Raw genomic sequence first — 16,173 nt, forward strand, 5'->3', positions numbered from 1 at the left:
GTAAAAACACTCTAAGTCTGTTGAAACAGATCAATCTGAAGGCGGTTGGGTTTTTATCACTGATCACTGATCAGGATATCACTGGAGTTCGCTGACAGTAGTGAACAGCTGTTTACTAAAACACCCCCGAGTCTCGCTAGATCCTCCTGTATGGGTGCATGTCTGTTATAAAACACTCGCACTCACGTTATAAAACACTAATTTGGGCAACTATGCTGATATTTAAAGAGTTCACACAAAGAGAGCATGCATAGTTTGTGAATTAACAGAGATGTGAGGCATGCGCGAACTGGTTATAACTCTAATCATCGTTACCTTTACATTTGCGTGACGGTTTGCTTTATACAGCTGAGCATGTAGTCCAAGTTGACGTGCAGTGGTTGGAAGTGCAGCCACGGTTAAGTCTGTATTTTACAGTGAGGTTCTTTTTGCACTCCGAAGTCCGAAGTAATCAATAACAGAAAACGGGAAATGCCATCACACCAATCATTTTTATATAACATATTTAATAATGAAATCAAATAATTATAGTACAATAATTAAGTTCATTGTAAGCTATCTCGTGGCCCACCTGCAGGATTGCTGAGGCCCACTAGTGGGCCGTGGCCCACCGGTAGAGAATCCCTGTTTTAGAGTACCAGCAACCAGCATTCTTCAAACTATCTTTTTTAGTTTAACAGAAGAAAGAAACTCAAAGTTATAAAAGCACAAGAATGACAGTAAATAATGAGCTAATTTTCCTTTTTGGCAAAACATCTAAACCATCAAATCTAATTGGTTCTCGCATATCATGTGACCAGTGAAGGAAAATAACACAATACTAATAATAAGTTTCTGTAACTTTAATAACTTTAAATATATTAACTCGTTACAATATGATTAGTTTGTCCGTTACTTGGTAAATTAATTAATTTTGGCTGCAGTCTAGCCGACATCTTCCTGTTTACAACGGCAACGCATTGTGTGATTGGTGGATGCCAACTAACCTCTGTAAAGAAGACGTGTGGTGTACGAGGCGCCAGACTGGACAGAAGTAAAGCGAAAGCAGAGAGACAGAGTGCGCGCGAGAGACCGAGAGACGTTCTATTATTACTATTACTAATACTACTGTGTTTGCTGTTTCAAATAAATAAGCACATGTTTGTTATCTGTATAACAAAATTGATTAGTTTAGTAGACACAGTTTCTGCTATATTTCAGAACACATATGTTATTTAAATGTATATTAATGTGTTGTATTCCTCAAAAATGCTGTGATTTGTTTATTATTGTTTTACATGTTGTTATAGCTGTTACACAACAGCAGATTTTGCACTTTGAATATACACAGCTTACTTTCCATAAGTTGCTGATATTCCACATTTAATTTGTGGTACGTTGAAAATTGCTCATCGATTTCATCTTTTATGTTTTTGTTTTGTTTAAAATATGTAAAATGTATGGTTGTCTATAATAGAAGATTTTTTGGTACTGAGTTTCACCAAATTGATTCAGAATGATAATTCAGATTAATTTCATTTATTTATTTCATAAAGATTTTGTGTTTGTTGTATATTGTTGCTGGTTTTCATACTCAAGCTGTAAAACAACATGTTTAAGGATTAAATACAATGACTTGTACGATGCTGAAGCAACTTTAGTTTTTGCTTTTTTGTTTCTGAATATATTATTCATCTGGTTTATCACCTTGTGATATTTTCATTACTGTACTGCTGGTCTGACTTAAATAAATTAGTGTTTAAAAATGACCTTTTTGTTTAAGTCTGTTTTGTGTTTTAGTTGTGAGAATGCAAATGAATTAAAACTGTGAAGCTGATCAACAGTGTATTCTCTATATGGCACTGAAGCGATGTTATAAGGGCAATAATGGGAGCATTAAAAATGTTCTATGGAAAAGTAACTCAAAAATGACTTTTAACAGTAATGCATTACTTTTTGGTGTAAGTAATCGATAAAGTACTTGAGTTACTTTTTGAATGAAGTAATTTGTAACTGTAACTAGTTAAAATTTTTTAGTAACAAGCACAACGTTAAGTGCAATGATTGTCTCTATTGACTTTGATAAAATGGACAGCTGAAACATTCTTCAAAATATCTTCTCTAGTGTTCCACAGAAAAAGAATACAAAGAATGAATGAGATTAAATGATGCCAGAATTTTCACAACCGAGTGAACAAGCCCTTCAAGTTGAAAACACTTTCCTAGTTAAACCTTTTGTTTTTGTTATCTTACTTGACGATAGCCTGGCCTCTGGACTGTCCACTTAGCTTCTTATAGTGCTCAATGACCCGGTCCTCACTGCAACACAACACACACACACACATACACACATTAGAGGCACCAGATGACAATGTTCATGAGAATGTGGCCGTCAGCCTATTTCAATTCCACAGGAACCCGAAAAAGACAAGTGTGAAAGCTTACAGATGTACAAAAACGCAGCCAATGAAACACAACACCACCGAGCAGATAAGTTCACTCCGAGAACAGAAAGTACACCCGTCTGCTCAGTATGAAGGTGCAAGTGTTGTTTTTTTCTGAATGGCGACATCTGTGAAATGCTTCATTCGTATCAAACTTAATTCGAGGTAAATTAGGTTAGAGAATTATTCAAGGGAATCCTTTCCCATGGTGCTGCGAGACCACAGAGCAGAAACCTCTCGTTAATACCACTCCATTATCAGCTGACAGCTGTGTGTGTGTGTGTGTGTGTGTTTCTCACCAGTATGCGAGTGAAGGGTGCTCCTTCAGTGCTTGTGTAGGCAGTGCTGGCAGTTTCTTCAGATCAGCCCTAGTAACGTCATTACTGCAAAAAAAGAAACATACACACAACGTCCTTAGAAATAGAAGCAATTAGGGCAAAATATCAGCCATTCTAAATCAATGAATATCAAATGTTTTCTTATTTTGCATGTGGGTGCTGGCGGCAAGATGGCTCAGTGGTTAGCACCGTCACCTCGCAGCAAGAAGGTTGCTAGTTCGAGTCCTGGCGAGATTCCTCAGGTTTCACCCCACAGTCCAAAGACATGCAGCACAGGTGAACTGGATGAACTAAATTGGTTGTAGTGTATGTGAATGTAAGTGTGTATGGGTGTTTCCCACTACTGGGTTGCAGCTGGAAGGGCATACGCTGTGTAAAACATATTCTGGATAAGTTGGCGGTTCATTCCGCTGTGGCGACCCCTGATAAATAAGGGACTATGCCGATGAATGAATGAAAGATAGTGGGCGCTATCATTCATAAACCTTGAAATGCGTCATCTGCTTCAAGATATATTTAGCAGTACAATACAGCTTGTTCTGCTATTTCTTGCATTGCTTTTTAATACATTATATTTCATGTAAATTATATTAAGCTAAGGCCTTTTTTTCTTCAGCGTTTCACAATAATTTAATGTATGTTTGTACTCTCCGTATTATAAAAAACAAATGATACTTTCTTTGTAGTGCTAAAACACTTATGCTGTTTACTGCATTTCATTATTTTTCTAGTTATTTTTGTTTATCAAATGAATCAAGGTGTATAGACAGTAAAGAACATGATTTTTAATTAATAAAGAATACAATTATTATAATATTAATATTATATAATAAATAGTGCTGGGCAATAATTTATTGTAGTTAATTGCATCCAAAACAAAAGTTTGTTTTAACTTAAAATATGTGTGTGTACTGTGTACATTTATTACGAACATATAAATACACACATGCATGCATATATTTGAGAAAATGTTTATTTATATTCATTCATTCATTCATTTTCGGCTTATTCCCTTTATTAATCTGGGGTCGCCACAGTGGAATGAACCACCTGTTTATTTATATTTAGATATAAAATGTATGTGTATTTGATACATATTATATATCCATTTAAATATCTATGTAACATTTTGTTTTGTAAAGTGTTGTTTTTATGCATGTGTGTGTATCACATACACATAATAAATACAGTGCTCAGCATAATAAAATACACCCCATTTTGAAAATGAATATTTTTATCCATTTCTCAGTGAATATGGGCAATGTATTTTGGTGCATTTAAACCAAACAGATTTATTAAACAGATACATTATTAAAATAGTATTTTAGCCACCAAACATATTTAGAAATCGAAAGATACACTTAAATTCAAGCAAAATATTGCAAAAAAATTACAACCTACAAAATTTCAACTAATTACAACTCTTTTTAAAATTGTATTTAATATTTTTCTCTAACATATAAATTTGGGTGTACTAGCTTTTGCACCGTTATCGTAAGTTATTTTGTTAGAAAAGCTCCAGATTTGGCTTCAGTACTGACTAATCTAATGTATATGCACAAATATAACACTGTATAACTCCCTATTAAAAATATGAATTCAAAAGATAGATTTGTTAGGGATTTACTTGTATATGCTGAGCACTGTATATATATATATATATATATATATATATATATATATATATATATATATATATATATATATATATATATATATACATACATATATATATATATATCAGAATCAGAATCAGAAAGAGCTTTATTGCCAGGTATGTTCACACATACGAGGAATTTGTTTTCGTCACAGAGCTTCTACAGTGCAACAGAGACAGGACAAAAAACAGATAATAAATATATTTGAAAAAAAAAATAAAAGTAGTGAGTGCAAATATACAGATTGACAAGTGTATGTACATGTTTATTACTATATACAACGTTATATGTGCAGCTGTTATGTGCAAATTGGCATGTATGGTGTGTTGTTAAATAAGTGTATATGTGTATAAAAGTGTATAGCAGTAGTGATGTTGGTTCCACAATTATTATCATCAAGTGTTCATGAGATGGATTGCCTGAGGGAAGAAACTGTTTCTGTGTCGGGCTGTTCTGGTGCGCAGTGCTCTGTAGCGTCGATCAGAAGGTAAAAGTTCAAAGAGGCAGTGTGCTGGGTGTGAGGGGTCCAGAGTGATTTTGGCAGCCCTTCTGCTCGCTCTGGGTAAGTACAGTTCTTGGGGAGTAGGAAGGGTTGTATAAAAATATACACACATATACTATGACAAAACAAACTTTTATTTTGGATGTGATTAATCGCGATAGATTTTTGCCCAGCACTAATAATAATTAATTATTATAAAACATTTAAATGACACAAAAGTAATTTAAAGCATAATGGGGGAAAAAATTTATCATTGTGAATCTTGAATCATTGTGAAAATGCTTCTGCTTATCGTGGATATGTAAAACACAATTTTTTTTATTTTTCATAATAATAATAATAATAATAATAATAATAATAATAATAATAATAATAATAATAATAATTATAATAATAATAATAATAAATTCCTAAAAAATTAATAAAATATAATAAAAAAATAAAAAAAATAACTTTTTTTGCATCTTTAAATCATCTTTCTCTTTAAAATGACTAGGTAAAACGCTTTTAAATAAATAAATAAATGACATGACCATCATCCTATGAAGAAATGTTAAAGAAAAATCTTATACTGTCAGCACAATAGCCCACAATAGCCGAGTGGTTAGTGCGCCGACATACTGTGCTGTAGCACTTTAGGGCGTCCCGAGTTCAAATCCCAGCTTGAGGACATTTCCAGACCATATCCCCCCTCACTTTCTCTCCCACTTCACATCCTGTCTGATTACTGTTCTATCTAATAAAGACTAAAAGGCCAAAAATAAATCTTAAAAAAATTAAATAAATAAAATCTGCTTCCAGAACATTCTTGACACAGGTTAAGTTGAGTGCATTGCATCATGGGATACATTATCTCTTACAAAATCCTCTGGTCATTTGTGTTACATACTCTGGGTTGTACACCAGATTACCAGAGCATTCCATGCACACAAACTCACTATATATACAGCATACTGCAAAAATTAAAACAGTGTGCTTGTGCTTCAGGGAGGTTGAAAGGAAGTGTAAAAGATAGAGGAAATGGAGTCGAGGAAAACTATCAGACGCCGAGTGACAGAATAAAGCTAGAAGGATGCACATGTGACAGATTTGTAGCCGAGATAGCTGTGTGTAGAAAGAGTGTGTGTGTGTAACGGAGAGAGCCAGAGGTTAGTGTGTGTAATTTAACACTGTTTATCCTCTGCATTCCATTTCCTCCCCTCTGTCTCCGTTCCCAGGGTTCACACCCCCATATCTCTCTCTCTTTCTCGAATCGTGCACATGTGCTTATGTGGGAAGGAGAGTTTGATATATGCCACAAATCGGATCTGCTTTCACTCCGCAGTGACACACTGATAGAGATTTGATAGTGTGTGCATGTGTGTGTGTGAAAGAGGTCAATGGAAGGTGATTCATTCATTCAAACAGCCTCTTACCTCGTGAAGTCTCCTTTAGCCTCCTGTGGGAGAGAAAAAATGACATATTTTAGTATCAATAATGAGTGTACGCCGGTTGGAAAGATCCTGTCCTCTGATACACAGAGCGGCGCATGTGTGTCTCAGTAGGGGATGCGGACGCAGCCATCTGGACCGAATCCTCTGAAAGGTCAAACATACATAAACATACCTGATACTACACCTGGATCACACTTACACATCATAAAGGAAAAGCATATTCCTCCAAAGTATTTCCCTTGTATGATTAACTTCCAGAACAAAAGGAAGCATCCTGTTTTAGATTTTAAATAAAGCACCCTGTCAGGCTGAAATACTGTAGTGACCTGGATATGACTGTAATATTTTACACACATGTATTTGAGACTTTCTGAGGGTTCGATGCAAGGTTTATATACAGTCAAAATTATTAGCCCTCCTATATTTTTTTTTTCTTTTTCAAATATTTCCCAAATGATGTTTAAAATAGAAAGACATTTTTCACAGTATTTCTTATCATATTTTTTCTTCTGAAGAAAGTCTTATTAGTTTTATTTCAGCTAGAATAAAAGCAGTTTTTATTTTTTTAAACCAGGGGTGTTATGGATTGCGGTAGATCCGTGATTCGTACATATCACAACACACGGTTTGGAACACACGTGATCTGGAGATTGGTACATTTTTTAACTTGTAGATGAATCCCAAATTTGCAACAGTCACAGAGAGATCACCTCTCGTGGCATTCAAATCACATGTATGAAAGCATTTAGGCTTTCCTGTCAAATATAATGATGACGGAAGAAGTTGTGGTGGGTTATTGGGGATGTGCTGGGTTTCTTAGGTTATTAAAGGTGTTTTCTGTCACTACTTGTTTAGCCTGCATTAATGCATTCAGTGTAAGCTGCACTAATAGTCATTAAAAGATCAGGATCTCAACACCCTCGCAACATAAATTATAAATGATGCTGATTTGCATATGTTTATTAATCCTTCGAATCGCTGCATTTAAATCTGAAAACGCAAAAATCAAGAAAGAGATTGAGTCTTTAGTCTTTCGAATTATGAAGTTATAGTCAAACAACACAGAAGTACTGGGATAACAGTTTATAGTTAAGATAAAACCACTGATGTTTATGGTAAAGATTAAAATTATCATCATATGCATTTAACAATGCTCAAATATGAAAGTTGTAGGTAGAAATTACATTATTTAACCAATAGATGGCCATCAAAAATATGCCACTAAATAATTCTTCAAGAATGATCCATCTAGCAATGAAACAAGAGGTTTTATTAGAGAATAACTGAAATATTTATTGAAAATGAGACTAAAAATAAATACGGACAGTACAAATTATAATCTTAGATTTCTACATTTAGCGTCATCAGCTACAGTATTAACAGTGAATTTTCACAGTACTGAATATTTTACTATTTCTTTTTATTCAGCTGATCATTTCTTCATTGCATTTTTTTTATCAAATTACAGGTTCTAAGTTCTGTTTGTTAAAACCAAAAGTTTCTTGCAGTACTGCTTTTATAATAAATGTAAAGCAAATTACATTTGTCTCCTCCAATATTATTAGCCCCCTTAAGCAATATTTCTTTTCGATTGTCTACAGTAGCGGTCCTCAACCTTTTTATCACCACGGACCGGTCAACAATTTTACCACGGCCCAGGGTGGTCGTGTATGTAGATTGTTGGGGGACCATCAACCATTTTCTCAGATTATGACTGGCTGACTAAACATTGCTGCAACTCTGATACAAGTTTTATCTATGAGAAAATTAAAAAGCATTGCAGTGTTTGGTTGTTCTGTGTTTGTCTTAATGTGTATATTCCTGTTCATATTCTTGACATTCTGAAAAGTTTAGACAAAGACTATAGAATACACAAGACGTGCAGTGTTGCCAGATGTAGCCCAAAAACCTGCCGAAATGCAAAAAGACTCGACCTGTCATCTAGAAATCACGCTAAGTGGGTGGGTGGGGGTGACGGTTGCGGAAATCACGGTCCCCACATTACAGGGGGCGGGTACTTCCTTGCAAAAATCAGTTATTAGAAATGAGTTATTAAAACTATTATGTTTAGAAATGTGTTGGAAAAAATCTTCTCTTCATTAAACAGAAATTAAGAAAATGTGCATAATCGCTAATAATTCTGATTTCAACTGTAGGTGCACAGAAATGCTAATGGGTTTTTACCTGTAAGATGTAGGAGGCTAGTTCAAACACCACCTCGCTGTCCACCTCTATGAGCTCCTGTAAAAAAAAAATTAAATAAATGAAGAGGTTGGGGATCACAGCAGACGGGACAACTTCATTAATCTGTCCCTTATCTTATCTCTCTAGTTTTCTAATGAGCTGATCTGCTGACTTATCACCGAAGGGTCTATCTATATCACTTCAGCTATTTCCTGTGTAATCAATAGGAGGACAAAGCCACATACGCACACGTGGGTTTTAGGCGAGGAGGTTATTGAAGTGTAGGAGGTCCGTTTTTCTTTAATGACCAAGTCAAATGAAGCAATTCATTGGCTTTGCTGAACATAAGAATTTCAGGAATGTCACACACACACACACGCACGCACGCACGCACACACACACACACACACACACACACAGTACTGGCATATATTGGAAAGCTGACTCTAAAGTAAATTGTAAGCAATGAGCTCATGGTGGGAATGTGTGGTATGTGACTGGTGAAACACCCATTCAAAAATATCAAATGTTTTTATAAAAGTGAAACAATAAAAAAGAAGAAAAAATAAAATAGCAGAAATTATTATTATTATTATTCATTCATTCTTTTTGGTTTAGTCCCTTTATTAATCCGGGGTCACCACAGTGGAATGAACCGCCAACTTATCCAGCATGTTTTTACGCAGCAGATGTCCTTCCAGCCGCAACCCATCACTGGGAAACACCCATACACTCTCATTCACACACATACATACACTACGGACAATTTAGCTTACTGAATTCACCTATAGCACATGTCTTCTGACAGTGGGGGAAACCGAAGCACCCAGAGAAAACCCACGCGAACATGGGGAGAACATGCAAACTCCACACAGAAATGACAACTGACCCAGCTGGGGCTCGAACCAGCAACTTTCTTGCTGTGAGGCGACTGTGCTACCCACTGCGCCACCGTGACGCATTATTATTAATTATTATTATTATAATCTTTATTTTACCAGGAAAGACACATACATGGGTTTAATACACAAACAAACAAACAAAAACAAATAACAGGTAACATAATTCATCCATCAAAACACACATACAATGACAGTTAAAAACTATTCAGAACATCTACATGCCAATGTAGAACCTCCAAATCATTTAAAATCTTTTTAAGAGCATGTAGTCAAACCAACTCTTTAAACTGCAACTTTGTTTGGAGGTTATTCCATGCAAAATTCCTGCATATTTAAAAGCCTTTTTTACCATTTCAGTACGCACCACTGGTACAGACAATAAATAAACTTTCTGAGACCGAAGGCTTTAGCTAGAGAAAGTTTTTTATTTTTAATAAAATGTAAGTTTGGAGATATGAGGGGAGTAAACCCAGAATAGATTTAACAAAGATATGCCAATGCTTGAGCCTACGAGTGGACAAAGCAGACCATCCTACCTGAGTGCACAACTTGTTAAAAAATAGATTTATATATGTACAGTACATGCTACCATTCAAAATGTTTGGATCTGTATGATTTTTAGATGGGTTGCAGCTGGAAGGGCATCCACTGCGTAAAACATGTGCTGGAGTATTTGGCGGTTCATTCCGTTCATTCCCAGATTAATAAAAGGACTAAGCCGAAAAAAAAATGAATGAATGAATGATTTGAATGAAGTCTCTTAAGCTGGATTTATTGTTAAATACACACAAAAAATAACAGATCATATACAGGTTATTCCTATATTTAACTTTTCACAAGAATGATAAGAGACTGAGGGATAGAAGCACACTTTCACCCATGCCAAAGGGAGAGATTACATTAATCAATGTTAATACATTTTAGGATACAATTAATATATTTTAAAACACAAAAATTTGTACGTTTATTATTGTTATTATCATTTTTAAGCATGTTTAGCTTTAGTCATCAGTGTCACATGATAAATCAGAATATATTTCCTGATTTTGGAACAGAAGTTACAACGTCTACCAGTTATGATTAGTAATGCATCATGCACACTACATATTTACATTTACGCCAACCAGATTTCACCAAGTAGGACATGTTCCTGGATTAACACCTATGCTGATCCTAGAACAAAATCAGCCAATCAGAATTACAGGATACGTTTACTGTTTACAGTATGTTTGGGCTTACGGTTAGGGTTATGCACTTCCACATGATTGTTATCCAACTATTATTCCCTTCTGATTTTGGGAATAATTTACAGTTATGGTTGGGTTTAGGGGTAGGGAATAGGTATGGATTATATTTTCCAACAAAAATGATGTTCCAGGATCAACATAGACATTAATCCAGGATTGTATTGTACTTGAAAAAATCATGACTGACATATTTACATATACACACTACATACACTATATATTTGTTCATTGAGCTATTAGCTGTAATGTAAATAACATGTATAAACTAATTATTTCTAGATGCCTTTGACTAGGAGTAATGTTTGGATATGAAAGCAGATCGGTTAACTAATATTTTACCATACAAATGATTCTCCACAATATGATGATGCTTTTATTTACACTCATTTATGTTATTATTAATTTATTATGTCTCTTTGACACATGTCAATTGTTGTTTTATTTGTGTAATTGGAATTTTAAGACTGTATTTCTCTCCATGGCAAACCAAAGCAATAGTATCTGGATGCAGACTTGGATTTGCAAGCTGACACTGCATTTCCCAGACTTGCAATGTCAGACACAATGCACTCAATGAAGCCGGTGATGTCACTGGGAGGGTTGCGGTTAGGGGTGGGGTTAGGTGTGGGCATTAAAAAGCATTGCGTGCAGCTCACCTTGCAAATGCACCAAGTCTGCATCCAGACCCCTCTGAACCAAAGGGGCAGTAGCTAATACTGCTCTCTAGTGGTAGACCAGTGACAACCGCATACCTTATAGATGCAGGACTTTGCATTGAGGAAGAACAGCTCGATTGTGGCATTATCCTTAAGGTAAGAGATGCTTTCAATGTAGAACCTGCAAACCAGAAAACACATACATCAAAATAACGGCAAAGTTTAAAAAAGTAGTCACTTAAACAATATAACCAATTCACAGACTGAAACAACCAATCACGGGTTTAATTATGAATGTGATTCAAAGGTTTTCAGTACAAGTAATAAATTCTAATGGCACTTTATTAGCCATATATAGAGTTTCAATAAACGCACTGAAAGACACTAGTTAAATAAACCAAACTATTACATTAGAGTTGCCATAGAAATATCTAAATTTATAAATATTTAAAAATAAATTGAAAAAATACTGTAATAGTATTAATAATTACATTTGTTTACATTTTATAATGAACTTCTTACAATAAAAACTAACAGTCCCATTGTTTTTCACAATGGTGTTGAATGCTGAATATATTGAATACACTTGATTTGCTCGTCAAGGATCCTTACATTTTTATCTGATTCATGCATTTAATTTAATTGAAACATTTAATTTCAATTGATTTTTTGTATCTAAACATTTTAACAAACAAAAGGTTTCGCTAAAACTAGAAATGACAAGCTCTGTTGGCATTGGCATTGGCTTCAACCTTCCCATCATTCCCCCTCTCTTGGTGGCGGCCCAAATCAAAGGTTACCATGAGGCCAACTTTGGTCTGCTGGCCCTAGTTTGGGCATATCTGCACTAGATTACACATGCAGGTTCATAAACCAGCCACTAGAGGGCATTATAAACACTCCCTATATCCTCTTTCTGTCTCAATCCCTCAGTCAAAACCCACAAAGAGAAAACAATTCCATTTCACAAGCTTCATTTAGCGCTCAGATTAGAGTTAGCGGCAAGTACAACAGCAAGCGAACAAACAAACACATAAATAAGTAATCGTCTCAAAATCATCATCAATAAACAAGCGCTCTCAGCATGTCGTTTTTCATTTCAGCTGAAGCCGTGATATTCACACATGGACAATTACAGACACGCACGTTGTCAACACATATATATACAGATGACCTTGAACATACTGTACATTAAGGCATGCAACGAACTAAAAGTGAACCCTATATGACACACGATACTTGAAGACACATGCTTTGAATCAATGGCTGGCTGTTTAAAGGGGACCTGTTATGCCTCTTTTTACAATATGCAAGTCTCTGATGTCCCTAAAGTGTGTATGTGAAGTTTCAGCTCAAAATATAACACAAATAATAGTTATATGTCTATGAAACTGCCCCTTTTAAGCTTTGATTTACATTGTTCAGTTTTTGTGACTGTCGCTTTAAATTCAAATGAGTTTTACTCCCAGCTCTCTTTTCAAAAGAGGGCCGAGCAACAAAAGCCTATGGCTCAGATTCAGAACAGGACTAATGTTATCTGAAAAACCAAAAATGTAAATAAAATGAGCTCAGAAGAAGGCAGCGTCCATTTGCGCATCCTAAAACCCCACATTTATGAACAGGGCTCGAAATCTTCAAACTTCCAAAATTTAGGAGCACCAGAAAAAAAATTGAAGCACCTACAAAAAAATGAATGAGTACCACTGCAAATTGTCTAATAACGGATTTATTTTATTTGAAAACATCAATCAGGACTAACAAAAACCAGAAACAACTATCTAACTAATTCTGTGGTGACTTATTGATATTTGTACAATAAAAAAATTAAATAAATAAAAAATAAATAAATAAATAATTCCTGTTCCTGTTGGTTGTGCACCTTTTTTACCAACCAAGTTTGTCGACGCCATAATAACACACAGATCACTCTGACTATTCATGCCAGAATCCCGCAGAAAGTGATTAACCGGTGGTAATTTGTGTGTATTCTTTATTTATTTATGATTTGGTTATGGGTAAAACAAAGACCATGCGGGTCAGGTAGTTGAAATGGTAGGCTACAAATAATTAATTTGTTATGAATTAATAAATTATTCATAAATACTTAATTCACCGCCGCTTATGACGACGATGCCATTGTCCATTGCAATGTTTGATATTAGACATCGTATGATGCCAAATTGGTCAACATCACCCAACCCTATTATCCACCCTCCCTCTTAAAAATGATGTAATCCATGTTCTATAACGCACCCTGATTTCTTCCCTTTGTCCTGCTCAGTTTTGTAAGTGTCCGCAGAGACAGGAGGGCTGCGTGCTGTGTCTCAGTGATGTATCAAACGCTTCATTCATGCACCGGTTGCGCAGACGCGATGTGCGCCGCTCTGAGCCCTGATAAAGCCTCTTAGGGTGTACTCACACTATGTACAGTTGCCTTGAACTGGGCCGAAGCACGCTTGTCCCCCCTCTCGTCTCGCCTGACAGGCCGCACTCACATTGCATTAGGGCCTGAGCACACTTACGTCATCGATGATGCGCTGTTCAGTTTAAGTAGAGCTCTTGTTAGCACAGTGGAGATTTATTAATATCGTTTGAGTCGTTTGAGATGCAGTGACACACAGTTATATATTTTGCAGAACAGATCAGCCACTTTTGACGCTCATAAACAATCATAAAGTCCTCGAGCTGCAGGAATTAGGAGGTTTGCTGAAGGTGCAGCTGACGTGCAGTGAGGGGTTTGCGTCTTTAATAATCTACGACAGTTTGTGTTCATTAAACAGTAAGAATGATTAATAAATTCATATGATACAGTCCCTTAAAAGTTACGTCTCGTCTTCAGTTTCGTGCTCAGGCACACCTCTTCAAATTGGGCCAGGGCCGGCTAACTGAACCGAACCTGAGCCTGATTCAGAGCACTCACACGATCTGGGAAACGGGCATGGGCACAGTTCGGATAGCATAGTGTAAGTAGGCCCTTAGTCGCTGACATTATCTTCAGCAGGTACTGCATGAAAACTCTAATGTCAGACGGCTGCTTCTAACTCAGGGTTGTCTATGCTAATGAGGGAGAGATTGTCACTAATAGGAGGGGCTTTCCCCCTCTGATGACATGAATAAAGAGAGAATGCCAATCAAAGTGCTTCAACAGACTGTTTTTTATGAAGTGTGTTTACAAAAACAGAATTAATTAATGTTTACCATTAGAGGCAGGCTATATCACACACTGTTGCCACTAAACTGTGTTTAAACCGCTTATAAACGTGATTTTTGCATAACAGGTCTCCTTTAAAGTGACTGACAGTGAAGAAAGTGTTTCAGAGAGAGAAAATGAGTGAAAGTGAGAGAGATTAAAGTGATTAAAACTGTATCGACAGCTGGTTTAATCTGAGATGTGAGTGAGGCAGAGTCTTACACGCATCAAAGACTTCAATCAATAACCCAATCACGGGCAGAAAGGATAACACACACATACACACTGATGTACACAGAACATCATGCATGCATTAAATCTGGGCATCCGCTCCTATTTAAATTGAACTATTGCACACAACTCCACATGCAGCTATTACGGCTAAATGCATGAACGCTTGTGTGTGCGTTTACATCTTTGTGTGTGACCCAGAAAAGCAAAGGGATATGAGTGGAATATGCAGAAAGCGAGAGAAAAGCAATCTAAATGTGTCCCAACAAATAGGTTGAAATTCTGGGCTATTTTAGCGCAGAGCTTGACAGCAATAAACCAGCATCCACCCACAGCGAGCGCGTGGTGATGTATGACTGTGTGTGCTGATTGAGACTTGCACGCTAAATTTTCACACACTTTCACATACACAGGGAGTCTTGCAAACTAACGCACAAGCAATAATACACTGGCTGCTCTTAGCGTTGGTCATATTTCGAAGCAGATGCAATTAAAAATCTAAAGGAATCAAGCCTCCCAGCAGAAATCTGCTCATGCTCTGCAATTTAAACACTGTTTGATTAACACTCCGCTGTTGCCATGGTGCTCAAATTGGTGCTGGGGGTGTTAATGAGAGGAACGGTGGACTCTGATTGGCTGTGTTTTCGGGTAAATGCCAGTAAAGCTGTGGTTTACTGACCCTGCTAATTTGAAACAATAAACAAACACATACACAAAGCCCCCCGATACAAAAACACTCAAAAGTGCTGATGCTAATGTGTTAAGCTTGCCTTTGTTTAATAGGCAGCTGGGAATTTCAGATAAGTAATATGGGATTTTGTTGCTGTTATTATTAATATAAAATGACCTACTACATTTTATATATTTATACTACATTAATTGGGTCACACTTTATAATAAGGTTCCTTAGTTAATGTTAATTAATGCATTTACTAACATGAGCAAACAATGAAGAATGCATTTACTATAGTATTTGTTCATGTTAGTTAACGTTAGCTAATGAAAATACAGTTGTTCATTGTTAGTTCATGTTAACTCACGGTGCATTAACTAATGTTAACAAGCATGGACTTTAATGTTAATAATGCATTAGTAAATGTTCAATTAAGATTAATAAATGCCGTACAAGTGTTGTTCATGATTACTTCATGTTAGTAAATGCATTAACTAATGAACCTTATTATAAAGTGTTCCCACTAATTCTTTTGGTCCCACTTTATATTAAGTGTCCTTAACTACTGTGTACTTGCATCAAAAAATAAATACAATGTACTTACAGTGTTCATAATGTATTTGAGAACACTTGTGGTGCTATTGATTTGGGATAGGGGTAGGGTTATGGACAGGTTTGGTGGTATGAGTAGGTTTATGGCTGGGTTAAGGTGTAAGAGATGGTCAACAGTGTATTT

General features: G+C 35.9%; 1 protein-coding gene across 8 annotated transcripts in view; it reads right to left on the reverse strand.

Annotated features, from left to right (window-relative positions):
- Positions 1 to 16,173, reverse strand: part of frmd4a (FERM domain containing 4A) — a 255,772-nt gene that overhangs the window by 51,542 nt on the left and 188,057 nt on the right. For all 8 annotated transcript variants that reach the window (XM_056478927.1, XM_056478923.1, XM_056478921.1 and 5 more), the window contains exons 5-9: positions 11,440 to 11,524; positions 8,539 to 8,595; positions 6,337 to 6,359; positions 2,723 to 2,806; positions 2,233 to 2,298 (exon numbers count right to left, since the gene is read on the reverse strand). In XM_056478927.1, coding sequence (XP_056334902.1) covers positions 2,233 to 2,298; positions 2,723 to 2,806; positions 6,337 to 6,359; positions 8,539 to 8,595; positions 11,440 to 11,524 — 315 coding nt within the window. The remainder of the gene's footprint in view (positions 1 to 2,232; positions 2,299 to 2,722; positions 2,807 to 6,336; positions 6,360 to 8,538; positions 8,596 to 11,439; positions 11,525 to 16,173) is intronic.

Source organism: Danio aesculapii, chromosome 18 (genome assembly GCF_903798145.1).
Source record: "Danio aesculapii chromosome 18, fDanAes4.1, whole genome shotgun sequence".
In the NCBI taxonomy this organism is placed as follows: domain Eukaryota; kingdom Metazoa; phylum Chordata; class Actinopteri; order Cypriniformes; family Danionidae; genus Danio; species Danio aesculapii.